Source organism: Rhinolophus hipposideros (assembly GCF_964194185.1).
Source record: "Rhinolophus hipposideros genome assembly, chromosome: 5".
Taxonomy (NCBI): domain Eukaryota; kingdom Metazoa; phylum Chordata; class Mammalia; order Chiroptera; family Rhinolophidae; genus Rhinolophus; species Rhinolophus hipposideros.
Genome location: NC_138051.1, coordinates 19,257,797 through 19,279,110, shown reverse-complemented (window position 1 = coordinate 19,279,110; position 21,314 = coordinate 19,257,797). Strand labels below are relative to the sequence as shown.

General features: G+C 39.7%; 1 protein-coding gene across 1 annotated transcript; it reads right to left on the bottom strand.

The window, feature by feature from the left end:
• Positions 1-1,445: 1,445 nt before the first annotated feature.
• SPTSSA (serine palmitoyltransferase small subunit A) lies at positions 1,446-20,002 on the bottom strand. Its single transcript, XM_081048689.1, has 2 exons — positions 19,804-20,002; positions 1,446-2,821 (listed from the first exon to the last, which is right to left on the bottom strand). The coding sequence occupies exons 1-2, from the start codon at positions 19,904-19,906 to the stop codon at positions 2,718-2,720; spliced, it is 207 nt and encodes a 68-aa protein (XP_080904815.1). The 5' UTR covers positions 19,907-20,002; the 3' UTR covers positions 1,446-2,717.
• Between the last annotated feature and the right edge of the window lie 1,312 nt (positions 20,003-21,314).

Genomic DNA, 21,314 nt, shown 5'->3' with positions numbered 1-21,314 from the left:
TATAGAGTGCCAAAAAAATGTATACACATTTTAAGAAATAACTATTTAAATTGTAATATTCAATATATACCAATAACAAAAGAGGAATACAAGTCATGTTTGACTTCTGCAATTACAAGAGGTGCTCAAAGTGGTTCCCATCAATGTCCAGACACTGCTGGTTATGGCGAACTACTGCTTGAGCAATGTTGGCCAAAGTGTACACTTGCATACATTTTTGGGGGGTACCCTGGTATTAGTACCTCCAGACTAGAAAACATCACAAACCTAGTCCTAAAATTTAGGACCAAAAATACATTTTTAAAAAACAGCACAACTTATTCTGGAAAGCATACTAAAATATAATACGAGGTGTGATCAAAAAAGACAGTGCATGTTTAAATAAAAAAAGTATTACAGTAAAAGGCATTGTTATTAATCTCTCTCAAAATAGTCCCCCTTGCTTCAAACACACTTATTCCATCCTTCTTGCCACTTTCTGAAGCAGTTCTGGAAGTCCTCTTTTGTGAGTGTCTTTAGTTGCGCTGTCGTGGCTGTCTCCATGTCCTGAATCCATTCAAAACATTTACCTTTCATGGTCATTTTGACTTTGGGGAAGAGCCAGAAGTCGCACGGTGCCAGATCTGCTGAATAAGGTGAATGAGGACACACTGTAACGTTTTTATTTGACAGACATTGCCATACCAGAAGCCATGTGTGACACAGAGCCCTTCCATTGTGATCACAAAATACACTGAATGCTGCTGCCAAGTGCCAGCCAACAGAAAGGCAGAGTTCTTCAACATGGGAAGCAGCATGTGGAACTTTAGTAACAGTGTGTGACAAGTTTCAACTTGTTTGATGCCGTCGGTCGGGCATGAGCTACAGTTGAGAGGTGTGTTTTAAAGTGAGCTATGGATCTATGGAGCTATGGATCACGAACAATGCATTAACATGAAATGGGCAAACGGTTTCATCCTCCATTATGACAATGCTCCATGTCACACATCGCTTCTGGTATATGGCAATTTCTGTCAAATAAAAACATTACAGTGTGTCTTCATCCACCTTATTCACTGGATCTGGCACCGTGTGACTTCTGGCTCTTCCCCAAAGTCAAAATGATTCAGGACATTGAGGCAGCCACGACAGTGCAACTACAGACACTCACGAGAGAGGACTTCCAGAACCGCTTCAGAAAGTGACAAGAACGATAGGGTGTGTTCAAAGTGAGGGGGAGTATTTTGAGGGGGATTAATGGCAATGTGTCTCTTACTGTAATAAATTTTTTATTTAAACATTCAATGTATTGTTTGATCATACCTTGTATGTCTAATTTTTTAAATTAGTAATACTTTTATGTTAAGGTATACTTACTGCTTATCTATCCATAACTATCAATTCAGAAATATAAATACTAGATCAATATTTAACAATTGAGGGAAAAAATATACTGCTACATCAGATTATTTTTCTCTTTGAATTTAATGAGTTTACATCAAAAAATTAGGTAGTCATTTTACATTTAAGGAATAAAAATATTTTTAAAAAAAATACAAAGAGTGAAAGCATTTTAATCAAGTTTACGTTTCTTTTTGCTATGGTTTTTAACAATTCATCTCATCATATCTTACTGCAATGTGCAAATGCATTTGCAGTATCCATTACAATCATGAAACTAAACATAAGAAAATACATCATTAATAATGGCCCTCAGAGGAAACTGATTTACTTTCTATTAAAAACTCTATGGTGTATAAGCATTACACAATAATGCTACTTAACCACCTTTTATCACAAGAATCATCACCAAAGTTTTCCGGAAATGAGTCCACATAAGAATTAAATATTTAGAATGTAACTATATCATATCATGAAAACAACGTCAGACTTTCCAAGGTACCACTGTCTTCTAAAGCATCATTGCCATGATTTCATAATATTTCATTAAGTAAAAGGTCCCATTTTCTTTGATCATTACCCTATTTCCCTATTTTGGGAAACAGTGAACAAAATTATAGTCCTTTATTTGTTGTTTTGATAAACATGCTGTAATAAACATCTTGATAAAGATAAAAAAGAATTAAATATTTAAAAGGTGAAATGTTCCTTATTTTTAACTTTAGCAAGATCTTCCTTTTTCATTAAGAAACACTGTAATAGTTTTAAAGCAGAGCTGTTAGAGTCTAGATAGCTAAAACTGTACTCCTGAGTTCGAACTTACAGAAAAGTCTTTTGTAAATAGTTCTCAATAAAATATCCTCCCCTCCCCAGCCCCCAGCCCCAGTTCTTACAAAACTTTGGTCAAGAGTAGAAATATATCCAGGCAGATGTATATGCCATACAATAGCAAGAACAATAAAGCCTAACTAATGACTTTGGGTTTTAGAAATAGAAGGCAATTAAAATGTACTCAAAGTTACATTAAGAAAAGCTTTCACTGGGTAATATTTAAACAGTCACAAAGGTTAAGAAAATACTGATATCAAAGTACAAACGACTACAATGTTAAAATAGACAAAAACAGCTGTACAAGAGCTTCTTTCAAAATTAAAAATAAAGAACACAACACATGAGTCAGGATTGTTTTCCTGTTCTACTCATGAATTTCAGTCTTTATATTCATAGGGTTGGTTATGTTGACATCTAGAAGTTCTTATGACATCTGATGAAGTCTCATTCCAACTTCAGAGATTGTTTCTTCACTAAGGAACCTCTCGATTCTGGTCACATCTTCGTCATTGTACAATTTCAAAGTAGTGTAGTATCGCCATGATGTGCTGAGGCATGAAGACGTAGCCTGTGTACAGTGCCATCCCCACGAAGGAAACCAGCATGGAATCTGAGTGGTAGTTAAGGAAAATCACTATCTTTCTTAATTTACTCAAAACTAAATCCCAACACTTTTCAACAACTGTGTTAGATTGAAGTACCCATTCACTTGATGCTTTCCTCACCATCGCTTTCCAAGGTAGTTACTGTTATTCTCCCCATTATACTTCAAAGTATCAGGCTGCTTCAAATTAAACATAGAAAGTGACACTGTTCAACCAAAGAAACAGAAATGTATAAGAATAAAATTGTATATAATGACAGCAGAAGGTCTACCAATTTGAATAAGTAATAAGAATGTATGATCCAAGAATTGTAAATTTAGATTAGAATGTGGCTAAAAGCATTGGCTTTGGGGCTAAAGCTAAAATCAACCATATACAAGTGACACATAAACTGAAAGCACCTGCTATTAAACATGTATTATTATGATGATTAAACTTCACAACAGGAAATAAAACTCATCTCAATAACCAAAACAATAAACATTCTGTACAGTGTTCCTTCTCGTTGCAAAAGGAACTGAAAGTGTATATATGCAAATCAACAAGGGGCCCTCCTCTAGGGCCGCACAAAATACTGCTAACAAATAATTATATAAAATCTAAGAGCTTTTCATTTTGCAGGGAAGTGGCCATGCTAAGAGGAATGACTGCTTCTGAAGTAGGACTACGTTTTATTCATTTATTCACTCATTAATTCATTCATATTCTTCCTCTCTCTACCCCTGCCCCCTCCCTCCTGTCTGTCATACTTTTCAGGTCTACATACTAGTAGTTAGTTCTGTAATACTTTACATTCTTTTATGAGAAGAGAGGGTTTATATAAACAATGTGCTTACTACTACCTAATATTTGTCTAACAGTGTAGTTGACAAACCTCTTTTATCTATTATCTTGCTTGACTTACAGAGTGACTGTGAAATGTTTATTATAACCATTACTCCTCAGAGTCTGATAAAACACTGAGTAACTTGTCCAGGGCCATACAAGCTGTCTTTAGAGCCAGAGAGCAAACCAAAGCTATCTGACCCCAATTTCAAATTCATTCCCCTCATCCAGCAAATACAGGTAAAAACTCTCCCATCATTTTTTTTATTTCCTTTTTAGCCTCCCTTAATCCAGTTCTTTCTTAAACTAGCACCTATTTCACACTTGATTTCTTCTTTAAAAAAGCTCCCTGCTGCCATATCACTCACTCACTGCTCAGCACCCACATAGCTGTCTGACTTCTCCCCTCCAGGCTACACACACTGCGCTCAGCTTACCAATGGGATAAGCTCCTTATCAAATCCAGTTGAACTGACACTATATTAGTCTTTCCTCTTCAAAACTCTTTCCTCCCTAGGCTAAGGGATTCTCTAGGGCTCGCCTCTCATCTCTCTCACCATTTTCCAGTTTTACTGGCTCTTTGTCCATCCCTTATGTGAATTTTGTGCTTTTCCCACAAACCTCTACTCCACGCCTCCTCCTAGTATAGCAGCCATGCTCTCCGAGTGCCTCGCCCTTTCCCATCTACAGGGACAAGCCCTAACTGACCTTAACCAATTAGTAAATGCTTCCCTCTTTGTAACAATGCTAACCCCCAAAAGTGATCACCCAGCTCAAACCTTAGGACTTCTGCCAGGAATTCAGAAATGCAAATTAAATTCTCTCTTTCCACCATGAATATGCAATTCGCTGAGGATTCCTGGAATCACTGGCATCACTTTGCCTCCATGAGGAAAGCAAGACTCAGAACAATGCTGACTCACGAAGGTGATGGAACAACAATAATCTCAGAAAAATTGAGCCAGAACCCCTGATCACAGCACCCTGAAGCACACCCCACCACTGGATTTTCTGATACATAAACCAATAAATTCCCTTCACGCTCAGATTTTGAGTGAGTTAGATTTTCTTTGTTACTTGTAGCTGAAAGCATTTTAAATGATAAAAATGGGGTTGCCAGTGTTTTGTCTTGGGCCCTATATCTTCTTATAATGTAAATAATTACCGTCATGTTTTTGACATGACATGTTGTTGTTGCAAATTATTTCCCACCACTGAACATTTCCACCTGACATTCCATAAGGCACCTCGAATTTAACAGAGCCAAAACTGAACTCATTTTCTCCAAAAAAACTCTCCTATGAGTCCTGTTTTTTCTACTTGAAAGTAGTTGATATAGCTCTTTGATGTGAACTATTTCATATAACTATTGATTAAGTATTTGCTTAGTCATCCAACCTAAAAATTTCTTTGATTCCTTCTCCCCACATTCAAATTATCTAAAACTTCTCAGTTCTTCCCAACCCCTACAAAGGACTCTTACAGCTCATGTCCCCTACCCTCATCAATGATAAATGGCTGAGGTATGTATCATTCCTTACTTAACCATGTAAAGGTCCCATGAGGCCTCTAGCCACTGCCCATGCCACTCTTTACTAGAGTGATCCTTTTCAAATGCATTAGGTTTCCCAGTGCCCATAGGATAGCACTTGAAATTCTAAGCCAAGTATGCAATCTTGTCCACAATACCTGTTTTAGGTTGGAGTCCATAGAAGTAGACAGGAATTGAGAGACTGGGACAGGGATTCTTGTCTAAATTACTTTTGAGGGCGTTTTATCAGAAGTGGAGTGAGTAGAGCAGAACTGGGAGTGGGGAGAGCAGGTTTAGGGACTCCGCTCCCAAGGGGACTCTAGAGCATAAATTGTACCACAGAGATGGTGCTGCTTTGAGGCAGGGGCCTGACCTTTTGTATCCCTTTATCTGTCAAACATTGGCTGCAGGATGGGCTGAAGAAAAACCACCTGAGCAAGACAGCTGCCCTGGCAGAGGGCAATACTCTGGAAAAGGGGGCAGCTAGACAGCATCAGCAGGCAACACTCAAAGCAGCTGGGGGATGGAAGCGGGGACCAAGAGCATCTCCTATGCTGCTTTTCCACTGTACCTCCCAACACTCAAATCATCCCCTCAACAAACACATCCTACTCACAGCCATATTCCAGGAGTAATGTAGGAAACAAAGCTCTATCTTTTCATACTGCTCTCCCTTTTCTTATAGTTTAATAGTAATTAAGAATAACAGCAGTAGTAGCTTTCATTTTGTGAACGTCTAGCACGTTCCCAACAGTGTTAGGCAGTTCAGCAAGTTCAAAAATATCCTCAGCATCAGAGTAAACAATGGAGCCAATTCCAAACCAAATTAGTGAACTCCAAAAACATGTGTTTTTAACCACTATACTATAATACCTTCCTGTATATGAAGAGTCCTATTCCTCCTAGTAAAACCTAATCCTTCTTAAGAGCTCAGTTAGTTATCTCCTCTTGTATGAGGCCTTCCCTAGCACTCACTGTTTTCCCCATTCTTACCCCAACCTCCTGGCAGAATTAATTACTCTTTACTGCTCATAAAGCTCTATGCTCATACAATATAGCACTTATCACCTAACATTAGCTATTTGTAGATATATTTATCTCATCCAGATTATCAACTCCTTGAACACAGGAACAATGCCTTACTATTTTCGTATCTCCTACGTCTAACGTAACATCTAGTCAATAAATATTTGATGAATAAAGGAATGGCTTAAGAAACATTATTTGACTCTAGACACCATGGTGCTTTCTACATATTTCACACATTACTATGCTGACAAAATTCATAGTGAGTACAAAAAAAAAACACAAAATCCATTTCTAAGCAATATTGTATTTTCAGAATGCTTTTCGGTTTTATACAGCTTTTATGTAAGTCTCATAAATGTGTACATCAAGCAAACGAAATGATATAGTAATAATTTTCACGTCACTGGCTCAAATTCAAGTAAAAAGTGACTACTGAAAAGAGCCATTTGATTGATTATATTATGTACTCTTTATGGCACTATAATTCTCCAGGTTAGTATGGAGAACGTACCAGCTAAGGCATGTGCATAAATTAGCTTCACAGAGATTCCTCCACTCTGAGACAAGACTCTAAAACTTAACCTCGATTTTGTGAACACTAAATGGTCCAACTTCTAAATTTTTATATGCATATAAAATTATGATGTTTTCCTAAATGAACAAGAGCTTAAAGAAACTTAAACAGATTGCTTGCTTGATTAAAATGTAAGATACTAGAGCGTAGGACTTTACACAGCACTATGTTGGGAGCACACGTGTGGAGTAAAAGGAGTAAAAAATAAACGGTAATTATGTACACGCGACTCAGGATGACGTTACTCAGTTGGGTGAAAGGGGGACAGGAAGACAGGAGAAGCAACCGAGGAGGGGCACAAAGGGGGCTTCAAACGTGTTAGGGATGTTTTTCTGCAGCTCGTTGGTAGCATGTCCACATTCATTGTGTTATTCCTTGCAAGGTTTTTGTGTGCGTGAGTAGTCAGTAAGTTTTTGTAATAAATGAGAACTGACAAGGAAAATGAAACTACACATAGTACTAGACTAAAAACTGCTTTGTGTGAAAGATCTTCCTCCTTTACAAAGTTTGGGTTAGGCATCACTGGATCTAATTTGTTACTAGGAAATAAATAGAAAGTCTTTGCTCCCAGAAATAGAATAAAAAACTCTCAATCCGGGCCAAGATAAACAGAAAAGGGGTGGCCGGTTGGCTCAGTTGGTTAGAGCGTGGTGCTGGTAGCACCAAGGTTGCCGGTTCGATCGCTGCATGGGCCCCTGTGAGCACTGCCCTCCTTAAAAAAAAAAAAAAAGGATAAACAGAAAATGACCCAAAATCAATTAAACCTAGATGCAAATGCTAATTTATAAGCTGATCAAAACAAACAAACAAAAAAACTTAACCTAACCTTTTACCCAGAGCTACTTATTAAATTTAAATTTCATCCTGTGTTCCCCTCAAAAAAAAATTCCTATATTCTGATCTCATTTCTCCTAATTATTTCCAGAATCAATAATTAAATAAGCTGCTAAAAGCAAGTTTTCTATACAATTAAATTTCACAATTATTCCCCAAAATGATCTTCAAGCTCTCAACTATAAGAGAATTTTCAAACTGACTTAACTATACAGTAACATTCACACTAAGGGAGCAGCAGACAACGCGACCAGGAGGAACTTTTACTAGCCTTAGTAACCACCTTACAAAGAAGGCACCTTTTATAAGCAGCTTTCTACAAATGCAATTTAAGCAACCTAGTGGAAACAGCTCCAGAGTACTGAGTTGAATATTCCCCGAGATTATGCTTGGCGTCATTTAAAATGGTAGTTTTATGTTCACTCTTAGAAATGGGTTTTATTGTGACATTTGTAAGGTTAGGGAACAGATCATATTCATCTCCTTAGACGTGTTCTCACAAACACAGCTAAACATATGCCATTTAGAGTACACCAGCTATTATATAATTTGCTGTCTGGTATTTGAGTGGATTTCTCAATCCACTGCATTCTTTAACACACATCTCAAAGTTTAAAGTATCCTTACACACTATAAAGAACAAGAAAGGGATACTGGAAACACCATGGCACTAGAGGCGCCCTAGGTTTGAGTTGTGACTCTGCCAATCGCTGCGTGTATCGAAACCTCTCTCATCACCAGTCTCCTTCAAATGGGGACGGACACACATCACCTGCCTTTCCAAGTTGATGTGAGAATTTGGAATCAAATCTAGTCTGCAACAAAAGGCAATATAATCCTTATTAAAACTATTGTTTGAGGGCCTGGGCATTTAACATCATGACTCAGACTTTGGGAACCACCCAAGGTCACCCTGCTACTAATTTGTTATTAATTTATAGTACAATCCTGGGACATCACAATCGCTCTGGACCTGAGCTGCTTCTCCATAAAATGACGCTGCTTCCTGCACTAACATTTTAGGATCCCATTTCCTGGGAGAGAGCATTTAGACACCACCTCTCAATCATCTTTAACATAAATTTCTCTCTTTCTCTCTGATGGATGGAGGGAGGGAGACAGAGAGAGGAGAGACAAAATAGGTAAATAATCAATGCTATAAAACACACATATATTGGAATGTAATTAAAAAAATGATAATCTTTCTATTTGTCAAACTCTTGTTGTTTGTATCATACAAGTATCAGTAGCTGTACACAAATTAATAATTGGGTCTATATTCTAAAAGGGCTACATGATTCAAGACATATAGAATAAAGTTAGTGAAGTCTAGATTATAACAAACAAAAAAACCTCAAAAACTAAAAAATAGGCTTTTCTGGTTTGTGTGTTTATAACTGTCACTACCACTGAATTTTAAGTGCTGAGAGCAGCAGTAGCTCAGCTCAGCAGCCCCCTGGCTTCCATCTGTAGTGCATTGCGAGAGAAAGCAGGCACTGCGTAAATCATTCGAGAACTGACAGGGAACATACCAGGATATGTGCAGGCGCTGAAGATAAATGTTTGTTCAAGGGCTGAATGAACAATCAGAGATTATTTATAACCTGGACATACATAAATATTTTGAGTTCAATGGATTTAAAAGCAAATAGATGTGAAACCATGTATCTGCATGTTGTTTGCTGTTTCTTTAACAGGGATCCCCAACTAATCAGGAGCTGCTAAGTTTCTAGATATGAAAAAAATAAAAATCTTTTTGCCCATACAAGGGCTATCCCCAACCGTTTTCCCAGCAACAACAACAATAACAAAAGCCCAATAACAAAGAGAGGAAATTCTTTAAAGATAAATACAGTAATCAGAAGGAAGACCACAGAAACTAACACTTCTTGTCCCAACCAATAAATGCACAATCACCTTAGTAACCTATTCATAAGACTTTGGAGAAATCAAAAGTAATTTCTCACTGGGAAAAGGCCAGGGACCTTTGTTCCAGTGGGTATGACTTATACCTTTCTTCAATGCTCTAAGTCTCTACACTGGTCACATCAAAAAACAAAATTCAAATGTCATTGAAAACAATCCAATTTTCTGTTAGTCAAACTCCTTTTTTAAAATCAGTTCTAAAATGCTACTTTTATGCTTAGTACTCAAAAGTTCTGATAAATCTAATATATTTTAAGGAACCAGCTTATTGAAAATAATAAAGCATTTCACAAAGTATTACTGTCGCCTGTTCGGTGAAAAACCAACCAAAGCCCTAAGTGAAAGCTGTCATCAGCTACCGAATGAAGCTCCAAAAAGGAAATCTTCCTCATTATGGTGGGGTTTTTTTCTCTTAACCTTGAAAACCTGGAGATCATCACCAACAGAAATATCAAGAAAGTTTTTTTTTATCAAATACATTAACTATCACTTGATACTTTTCTAGTTGCCTTAAAATGAAAATAAGTGGAAGCTATACTGTTACAGTCATTTCTATGTTAGCCAATTTGATATTCTCGGGTCATATTAAAGGATATTACATCAGCATCAGACGTTGGTGTTTAGCAAGCAAAACCCATTCTCTAAGCTTTCTGTAGTGCTGATTATACCTACGTTTGGATATTGATTTTAGAAACCACAACTTGATGACAAACTCTTTAAAAACTAAATAAACAAAAAAAGCATGCTGCTGAAACTAGCAAGGGCCACATTCCACTCTGAGCTGAAATCCTGGAAATGGTTTATTGCTCTGAGCCCAGAGACACTAAAGCTCTGTACCTTTATGATTAGAGCTCCTATTAACTTCATGAAGATTTGAAGTCCTAAGGTCGGAGGAAAAAAATTCCCAGTCTGCTCTGAAATATCTATTCTGCTACAATACGTTTCGGGAACTCAGTGAGCTCACACATGACTAGTAAAGCATAGGAACTGCATTGTCTCATATGGGATATTTCATAAATTAGGAGAGCCACATTAGTGGGAAAAGAATTATAACCTTCAGCAAGAAACATCCCTCAGCTCAGCCACTGACTGCACAGGTAGGAGTCCAGTTAGCTCTATTTTAAGAAAATGCAAAATTAGCATCTGCAGCTGGGCTTCCTCTCCAGAAAGGGGCACCTCCAGGCTAGCACAGCTCTGCTGGCTGCAGGTTCCACTGCCTCCTAAACCTCTTCAGTGGCAGCCCACACCATCTGCACCACTTCCGCATTTCCGGTCAATTCTGTCCATGCATTTTTAATGTCCCCTGGGTCAGCCTCCAGCCTCCAGGCTCTCCAAGTTATTATCCCCTAGATGCCAACTGTTTTTTGTCAGTTCCTGCTTACTAAGCTGCATGAATTTTGAGTGGTCTGCCTCAGTGCTATTTTCCCATAAACCCTACTTTGGGGGGATTTTTCAGGAATACATGTAAGACAGTAGCCGAAATTTCTATATTAGTAGTAATTCTACTTTTTATATTTATTGATCATAAACACTATCTTCCTATCATTCCATAACTACTATTTTTTAAGCATTCCAATGTATAAAAAGTATATATATACTCTATTAAGTAGATCTTCTGGGACGTATAGTCTTAATTATTAAATTTGAGCACTGAGGGTTTGTTTGTTTTAATTAAAAGAATTTATCTTATCTTTGCCCCTAAGTACCACAAAAGTTACAACACTCAAAGCCTGGGGGTGGGGTGGGGGGGGGAGGGACATCCGCAAAGTCTTTAAGAGCATGAAACAGGGAAGACATGACCTACGGTCACCTCTCCTGACAAATCACTGGTATCATATGCTGAAATACTGTAGGATATCTCTGCGTGCCCTGTCCCAACCGCCATCAGCCGCCCATAACTTTCCCTGTCCGTCCTGGTCCAGACCATTGAGCCCTTGTGTAGTATGGTTTTCTTCATCTTCCACCTTTCCCAAAAGCTACTAAAGAGAAAGTTATAATACCCTAAGGAGTATAGATCAGGTATATTCTAACATCCTGACTTGGGCAGCCAAATATCAAGGCAAAACATGTTAGAGCAGTCTTCACACTAAAGCTCAGAAGCCCTGGTGGTACAAGAAGCCTTTCCAGCAGGTTAGGAGCAGGCAAAGGCAATCAGTTGACAGGTCTTCGGCTTCCACTGTACTTACTGTCCCCTAAAGGGGACCTGAGAATTGTAGAGATCTGCTGCTAGCTCTCCTTCCCACCCCCCTTACAACTGCACTTCTCCCACTTTACTTCCTCAATCTTGCCAGTCGGCATTGCCCTGGGGTATAAAAGAACCTCTGGGACAGCACATAAAAGAATAATAACTAACTTGGGTTGTACTTTATTTCATTCAGGGAACAAACTCCTGGCACAGCTCCAAGCCTCACCTATCTATCTATCCATCTAATAATCTGAATTCAGAAGTGAGCCACCTTTCTAACCTGGGCTCAGCAGAATGGATTCCACAAAGAAGTATGGCAAGGGCCGTTGTGCCATGGGTGAAGCCGTGCCCAGATATACAGTCGACATTCACAGCACATCTGGAAGAGGGCTTCCAGAAGTGTGCCCCGCGCCCACTCAGAGATCTGGGAATTTGCCAGGAGAGAGATGGAAACTCCAGATGTACCCACTGACACTCAACAAAGCCGTCTGGGCCAAAGGAATAAGGAATGTCCTATACCACATCCACTTGCGATTGTCCAGAAAATGCATTGAGGCTAAAGATAAACCAAACAAGCTCTGTATGTTGGTTACCTGTCACCACTTTCAAAATTCTACAGTCAATGTGGATGAGAACTAACCACCACTCATTGTCAAATAAAGTTATAAAACCGCAAAAAAAAAAAAAAGGGAGATAGGAGTGAAGGTGTGTTTACACAATTATTTGAACAGAAACATGGCACTGAGCATTTTCTGACACAAATTTAGGCTAATTTTGCCTATTTGGCTTCACAATGAGGGCTGGCCTTGCCAATTAGGTTATGTGATGAACATTTTCTATGAATTGTATAAGAGAAATACTTTCAAGATTTTAACAAAAATATACAATAAAATACATGTGTGAAAAGCAAGAAATTAAATCCTTTCATAACTGTCTCAATTTACTATGAAAGATGTCAGATGTCAACTAAATGAGCAACACACATGTGCTTTTTGTTCTTTTAGGGGCTACACAAACAAAAAGTCTGAATACAAATCAGAAGAATTAATTTATCAGTTACAATTATTCCTACCTCTGCTTTTCCCATTTAATCGTCCCTGGTAACAGAAAGCTGCATTTATTTGTATGAAAAGGGAGGTCAAAAGGAAATGGCACAAAATATAAAAGAAATACTAAAGATTGTCAAGAAGAAATTCATTTTCTACATAAGTCTGAAGATACTGCAAAATATTCAGGTTATTTGAAGGTTATTCGGAAATCACATTTTGTTTGAAAGTGCCTTGAGAAAATCTTTCTAAAAGATATTAAGCTTATTTACTAAGAATATTTTTCTAGAAGTAACCTCTGATATTAAGAATTTTGCCTAATTATCAAATCACACGCAGATTTTTACTGGAAATCTATTTAAAGGGTCAGGTGATTCTATATGTACATTTTCTTCAAAAAAGGAACTCATTAAAAAAAAGTCCTAGTGGAAGACTCCAGTGAATTGGGCTTTTAATGATAATTTCCTTCATTGAACAGCTCAGGGGAAGCTCTCCCAAAGACAGAGACAGACAGTGATCGAAAGGGCCCTACTGGCCAAAATATAGTGTTTTTCTTGGTTAATTTTGCTTTGTTTGTTGTGTTTTAGTTACAAAATATACCTTGCATAAAAATATACAGAAATAAGAGATACTTAATTGCAGGGAACCATGTCAATCATTAGTACCTCCAAAAGAGGCCTGGCAAAATATGTTCCTTAAACACTTCTCTATTGGCTTATAAAAAGTTTGATTTCACCAGGCTATGCACTATCAAACAACCATTAAGAATATGTTCCAGGAATTCGCAGAATATCTCAGAAGAAATGCCCAGGAGATTGCTGACACCGGTTGCCTCAGGGTGGCTGGGGCAGGGGTGGAAAGAATTTCACCATCTACGTTTTTGTACCTTTTAAGTTTTGAACCATGAGGATGTAGTTTTATTTTAGTTTTATTTTTTTATTTATAATTTATAATTATTTTTTATTTATAATTTAAGAATTCATACTTTCTAAACTCTCAAATACTTTAGCATGTTGAGATGAAAAGAAAAATCCTTCTCAATTCTAGCTGTAAGCATTTGAAGATACAGCAAAAATGTAAGAAGCTAAATTCACTTAGTTGCTACTGAAAATAACATACCGATTAAAATGTTTACTGCTCTCTTCTTTCATTATCATTCAAAGCCTTCCTCAATCCAAAACACCTACCTTTGCTTCTACACCACCCTTAATCTATTCCAAACCCTGCAACCAAAGTAAACCTATTCAAACTTAGGTTTGTCAGATTGATCACTCCTCTCTCAAAACCTTCCAAGAGCACCCTTTTCCACCAACACTAAAAACCAAACTTCTTACAGTGACCTCCAGGACCTCCACTGACTCTGACAACATCGCCTGCTCCTCTCCCCAAGCTCACTCAGCTCTGGCCATACCTGCCTCCGTGGTGGCCTTCACACCTGCCAGGCAGGCTTTGGACTCAGGGACTTTGCACTGGCTGTTCCCTCTGCCAGCTAGGCTCTCCCATCAGTCTAACCTGCTAACTCCCTCACCTCCTTTTATGTCTTTACTCAAATATCTCTTCTCAATTAAGCTTCTCCTCTTTCAAAACAGCAACTCCTACCTGTCTGCATACTTCTTATCCCCCAACACACTTTTCTGTTTTCCGTAATGCTTACCACCTAACATACTATATAATTCACTTACAATAAAATTTCCGCAAGGACAGGAATCTTAGTTTCTTTCATAGGCTCATTGATGTATCTCAAGCTCCTAGAGCAGCATCTGGCACAAGTTATGCATACAGAAGTATGTTGAATTAATCAATAGCCCTAACCTGCTTTTTCAATGCTACTTCCCACTTATTCTGCCTTAAAGAATCCCTGCTTCAGCCAGTCAGCCTGGCGTACCCGCCACCCCAGCACACCTCTGGACCCCAGTCCATACCTTCTTCCAATCTGGGAAAAACAAAACCACACACTCAGATATCTCCCTGAAAGTGCTCCGAGCACTCCCATCCACCGAGTTCTTCCTGCCCTGCTCCCAGAGCACTCGCTGCCCAGCTCCCGGAACTGAACAACGGGCATCCGGGAACGGGTAGAAATTTGAATTTTTCCTAAAACGTGTCTCTAATTTCCTTGAAGGAAGAAATGAAGCCCATTTCAGAACATTAAAAATGAGGGGGGAAATGGTTCATAGGTTATTCTTTTTTTTTTCCCATTCAAAATGAAAAGAGCTTGAGTTTCATGGAGAAAAGAAATGTATATTCTTGTGGCTTATTTTCCTATCTTATTAAATAATAAAATGTCAGTGAGAAAATTATTACTGAGTTTGAGTGATTCTACTCAAAACATGAGGCACTTCCCTTCACTGCACTCTCACTCCAACGCCCAGGAGGCCCTATAGGAACTGACCTCCTCTCCTGCCCTGCTACTAATACCCCCCTTCACTCCTCCCAGGCACACTGGCCCCTCAGCGGCATCCCTGAAACCTGCCAGACACGCTGGTGCCTTGAGGTGTTAGTATTTACTGTTCCTTCTGCCTGCAATGTTCTTGCCCCTGGAATGCTTGCCCCACTTAAATCTTTCCTAATGTCCCCTTCCTGACCACTCCAGCTAAAGCTGAAGGACACTCCCTCTTCCTTACTTCCTAACCTCTTCTGTTGTATTTTTCTCCATAACAGCTATAACAATCTAATCATCTATTTTTTTAATTATTCATCTAGTGGCATTAGAATAAATATTTTTATTTGTGCTACTCACAGTTATAGTCCCACTACCTAGAATACTATCTGACAATTAGAAAGTATATAATAGGGGTGGCCCGTTAGCTCCGTTGGTTAGAGCATGGCGCTGGTAGCACCAAGGTTGCCAGTTCAATCCCCACATGGGCCACTGTGAGCTGTGCCCTCCTAAAAAAAAAAAAAAAAAGTACATAATACTTTAGGAACACAGAACTCAGCAAATGTATACATAATACAAGAGAGTAGACAGAGCAATGCAAATTTAACATCTCTAAACTAAATGGAAGAAGTTCTTTCAATCTATAGCATCTTCTACTTCCTTAAATTTGAATTCTCTCCAAGGACTAAATTCTGTTGATCAGAAACAGCCAAGCTCCAAAGCTACTCTAAAAGTGGTTTTAAATCAGGTCTTTTACCATTCCCAAATACTTATGCAATTGCTTTGAAAGGACACATCAATGTATAAACAAATGTTTCTAAAGCATTATTTTCGTGCCGAGCACTGTGGTTTAAAATATAGACTGTCTTTCAGGGGGAATCTAATTCCTAACATAACCTCAAAACTGCCCACATTTTGTTTAAAATAAATAGAAGCTGTAAAGAGATAGCAAATACCAGGGTGCCAAACAAATGTATACACATGACTTGTATTCATCTTTTGTTACCGGTATATATTGAGTATTACAATTTTAATACAGTTTTTTCCTTTCTTAAAATGTGTATACATTTTTATGGCACCCTCTGTATAACCCAGTGGTTACAAAATAAAACTTTATTTTTTTTAAGTAGCAAGGCTAAAATGTCTTACTTATGCTTCAAATTATTTCAACAAGGTATTTTTAATCTTTCCACCTGCCCCCCACAGCCTGGCTACAATGTTATTTAATGAGGCACTACAGGGAGTGTCTCACTGGTTACAAAACCTGTCTGTTACAAAACCTAGTCTTTTTCTTTAGCAGTGATGGCTGCCAATAGGGAAAGGGGCTTTTGAACCGTGTTAAAAACTTCCCTCTGAGATGAAGGTCAATGGTTCTCAGTCTGCACAGGTCTCCTTCTATGGTATTCATTGTAATACAACTTAGCACTTAGGTGATTCATTTTAATTATTACCTTCTGTCTTAATGCGGGTATCACGTATTTTTTTGTAAGACAGAAACCATGTGCACATGAAGAAAGTTTAAATACTGGCTAGCAAACCAACAGTTCATTATGGTTTCAAATGCGATATGATATGACAAACAAGAGAAAATTTAGGATGCAGGTATTAGCATGGAAGAATTTACAAAACAGCATTTATAAATGTTATTGTTTCAAGAACTATTTACAATGTATCTGACTTGACACATGCATTTCTTTAAAAACATTTTAAATTATTTTTTGTGAGTCACAATTTCTTTACTTAGATAACTTCAAAAATCCTCATAATCAATTGGGATTGACCTTTCAATTTACAAGAGCTATTAATTCACTTCTAGCTATTTGGTTTCTGAAGAAATAGAAAAGCAAATTCAGATGTTCACGGATGCCCCTAGTAAGTGTGCAAAAAGTTATAGCTATCAGTTTTCCCTAAAATAGGGACAACCTCAAATTATTAAAGGAATTAGAGCAGTGAAATACAAATTAATGCATTTATCGTCTAGAGGAGACCATTTTTCAGATAGCCAGACACATTTCTCCTACAATAAATTTTAGGTTTCTAGCAGTGAGGATTATGTTCAATGTAATTTTTAAGAATGTGTCTTTCTAAAACGATGTAACTGGCCGCAAACTAGTTCTGGGTGAAGCTTACTAATTATTAATGAACTTATGAAATTCAAACTACTTAGCAGTAATTAAAGCTCCCCATTAAATAGAAAAGAAAAATATTTAAATCCAGCTTTCTCATTCAGTTCTTTCCACCAAGCTAGAATGAGGATTCAATCTCAAATTGATGTTTCAAACCATAGAATTAAATGCCTGACTTCAAAATAACTCTATAAGTTAAGTTGAAATAATATAAATACAACAGCTGATAGTAATTTAAGACTGGCTTATGTCAAAGGATTGCATTTCTACTGAGTTAATTCAATGGTGTGAACTTTCAAATAATTTTTTTTCAATCTTAGGTTTAAAACCATAGGATTCTATAGTACCCAATGCTAGCTGGCTGCAGTTCTCACTAGTTTTTTTAAAAACTGAAATCGTTTGGTCATGTAACCCAATGAGAAGTCAAAAGCTTCAAAGGCAAAAGTCTACAAAGGCACTACGTTTCATTTCATAACTTATTTCTCCAATCCAAAAAAAGCCATCACCTAGTATTTATGGGACACTATCACTACTGCAATATAATACAGGAAAAACCATAACACCAGTGATGCTACGGCATACATCTACAGGCCAATAAAAGCTTTTAAGTGTAAAATCTATACAGCAGCCCCCCTTTATCTGTGGGGGATTTGTTCCAAGACTCCCAGTGGATGCGGGAAACCGCAGATAGTACGGAACCCTATATATACTACGTTTTTTCCTGTACATTCATACCGATGATAAAGTTTAACTTGTAAATTAGGCACAGTAAGAGATTAACAACAATAATAAAATAAAACAATCATAACAATATACTGTAATAAGTTATGTGAATGTGGTTTTTCTCTCTCTCTGATAAGAGATGAGTGGATACACTGGACAAAGGGATGATTCACATCCCAAGTGGGACAAGCTGAGATTTCATTACAGTGTGCAATTTAAAACTTATGAATTCTTTACTTCTGAAATTTAGCATTTAGTATTTTTGAATTATGGTTGACCACAGGTAACTGACACCGTGCAAAGTGAAACCACCGATACTGTAGTAGACCCTGATAGTGGGCTCTGCGTTCAACTTCTGATTTAAACAGTTTCAATTTAGCACAACATTGTTTAAAGTCACTTTTAAGATGAGTTTAAATTAAGTCAAGAAGTATGTGCTTCTGTATTTCAGTATACATTTCACAAGGATGACCTCCTGAGCTCTCACCTACAGAACTTAGAGTAAGACTAAACTGCAGCTACAAATAACTGGTGCAGGAAATCAGAATATTTTACATTCAGATTTTAAATCCAAAATGTGCATTCTGGTTCTTAAATTCAAGGTTTGGAAAGAAATGCCTACAACAAAAATAGTTTTCCTTGTAAGCAGCTAAGATTCTTCAAGTGTTGAAACACAAGACTCAGCTTTAGGTACAATCTCATGCTAGTTCAGCACAAATAGACACATTTTGAAGGTTTGAAATGAAATTACCTCAGTCACTCCACCAGAATGCAACTATGCATTTGCAAAGCTGTTCTGAAGCTACTCCAAATTAAACCGAACTGAAAAGGAGAGATCCTGTATGAAGTAAGCATGCTGTGTAAAATACTTGTTTCACACTGGCCCCCAAGTTAAAAAAAAAAAAAAAAAAAAGTTACATGTCATGACTAGTATTTATTTTGCAAGAATATCAAGAGATGTCTACATAGACAAATGGAGAGACCAACATCACAGACTTCAGGCATCCCATTTTCACAACCTTGAGTTATTAATTTCAGTCGTTATGAAAGTTAGATGAGTTAAGATACAAGGAAAATGCTTAGCACAGTTGGCTTGGCTCATAGCACACACGTAATACTCATTAACAAGTACTAGCTATCTGCGAAAATTTTCAAACACCATCTACAATTAACCACAAATTCCTCTTCAGGCTCGACCTCACGGACAGCAAATTAATGGAGGTGTAAAAAAAAAAAAAAAACACCACTTTTAAACTACCCATCTTGAAGGTACAATAGGTACAATAACAGTCTCTTTTCAGAAATTGAATTGGGCTGTCATGAACACAAATTCAGAACCTAATTAAAAAGCTGGAAAACTTAGCATTCTCTTTAGGCCGGGAGCCAACTAAATCAGGGACAGTTAAAGGTCAAAGGCATCCAAGCCGGTAGCGATTTGCTCCCCTTACACGGTCCCTGCCTCCCACAGAAAACAGGGGACTGAACCAAAGGCGGGCGCGGCCAAAGTGCCAGCGAGGGCACGCCAGGTTAGACATCGCTCTAGGGGGTTCCTTCCAGCAATAAAGACGCTTCTGCCTTGGGCCAAGGGACTCAAAGGCGAGCTGGGATCTCCAGAGTCCTCGCCCCCTGACGGCCTCCCCAACCGCGGGAGCGCACCCTCGGCCCACGAGACCTCTGCCACGCGTGCCCGCCGCGAGAGGCGTGCCTCTCCGCCTTCGGTTCCCCGCCCCCCAGGCCCTGGGCCCGGAGGATGCCGCCCAGGCCCGCAACCCCCCACCCCGACCCCCGCGCCCACGGCCCGGGCAGGATACTGAACACGGTCCGCTCCCAGGGCTCCAGCATGTAGAGCGCCGTGACCAGCAGGTACTGGTAGTACAGCCAGGACATTTGTTTCCAGGCCCGCGCCAGCGCCATCCCGGCCGCGTGCCTCCTGCGTGGCAGCCGAATGTCAGTCTGTCCGGCAGGCCCCGGGATGGTGTCCCAGTGCCCCGACCGCCAGGCCCGCCCGCCAGCCCGCGCCCATTGGCCCGCGCCGCGCGCGCGTCACCCGTGGGCACGCCCAGCCCGGAGACCGCCCGGGCAGCCGGCCCGAGCCCCGCCCGGCCGGAGCTCATTGGCCAGACCGCGGCCTGGCGTCGTCCCCGCCCCCTCCACACTTCCCCCGCCCCGGCCGCGCCCACGCGAGCCGGAGAACTGTCCCCGCGAGAGCACCCGCCGCGCGCAGCACGCCCCGCCCTGCCGCCGCCGGCCGTTGGTGAGCGGGGCGTTGGTGCCCGCTGGGGACCACCCAGGCTGGCCCAGAAACGCTGGTGGAGGAGGTGTCCGTGGAAACCCTGTGATGCCGCAGGCATCCTGCTGGGCAGAGGGATGACAGGAGTGAACAGGAACGCGTGAGGTACCTATCCTCGTGCAGTTTGCAATCTACCGGGGGAGACACGTATTAATGACACGAATTCAAGTAAAGCTGTGATGGGTCCAGAGAGGGAGAATAAGGTGCTCAGAGAGGGTGGACAGGAGAATGTCACCTAGTCAGGGAGGTCAAGGAAAGGCGTCTCTGAAGTGATGCACACGCTGCCTCCTTCCTCCCTCCTTCCCTCCCTCACCCACGCGCGAGCACACAAACACCACACACGAGTCGACCAACATACCCTATACACTCCTTAACCTAAAGACATAAGAGAGATTACCATGAATACGTCTATATGCCCACCTCTTTTAGTGGCTCTACGGACTACGTAAGGTCAAGGCCAGGAGAACGGTACTGATCTGGTGGGTTCTGCAGATGCGCGGATGCTGGAGACCCGTCTGTGGGCTGATAACTCCTGGACATGCATTCTGGAATGTCCAGATTTTCCCACTGGCAAGTGGGCCAGCAACATTGCACTCACCTTCAGGAATGAGATGCATGATTAGCATGTGAAATGACACGACTAAATGGCCTGCTGTTTAAATGTTAAAAGGTTTCTAGGTTAAACAGCTTACTGCTTAAACTTTAAAACTTGCATGGGTGGGACGGCTGGTTTGCTCAGTGGTTAGCGCGCAGTGCTCATAACCCCAGGGTGGTGGGTTGGATTCCCACATGAGCCAGTGAGCTGTGCCCTCCACAATTAGATTGCAAACAACGACTTGACATGGAGCTGATGAGTCCTGGAAAAACACACTGTTCCCCAATATTCCCCCCACAAAATGTGGGGAGGGGGAACTGTCATGATTGATGTTTTATTTATTGCTTTAGAAATATCAAGTGCTGTTCATGAGTTAAACGTTGGGTATAGAAAGCCAGACTAAGATCTGCCTTTATAAGTACCCAGTCTACTGGGGA

Bases quoted from the DNA above. Each gene is read 5' to 3' on its own strand.
- SPTSSA (XM_081048689.1), bottom strand. From the start codon at position 19,906: ATGGCGCTGGCGCGGGCCTGGAAACAAATGTCCTGGCTGTACTACCAG. The intron at 2,822-19,803 runs GTATCCTGCCCG...ACTACCACTCAG, and splicing joins CTGGGAGCGGACCGTGTTCA to ATTCCATGCTGGTTTCCTTC.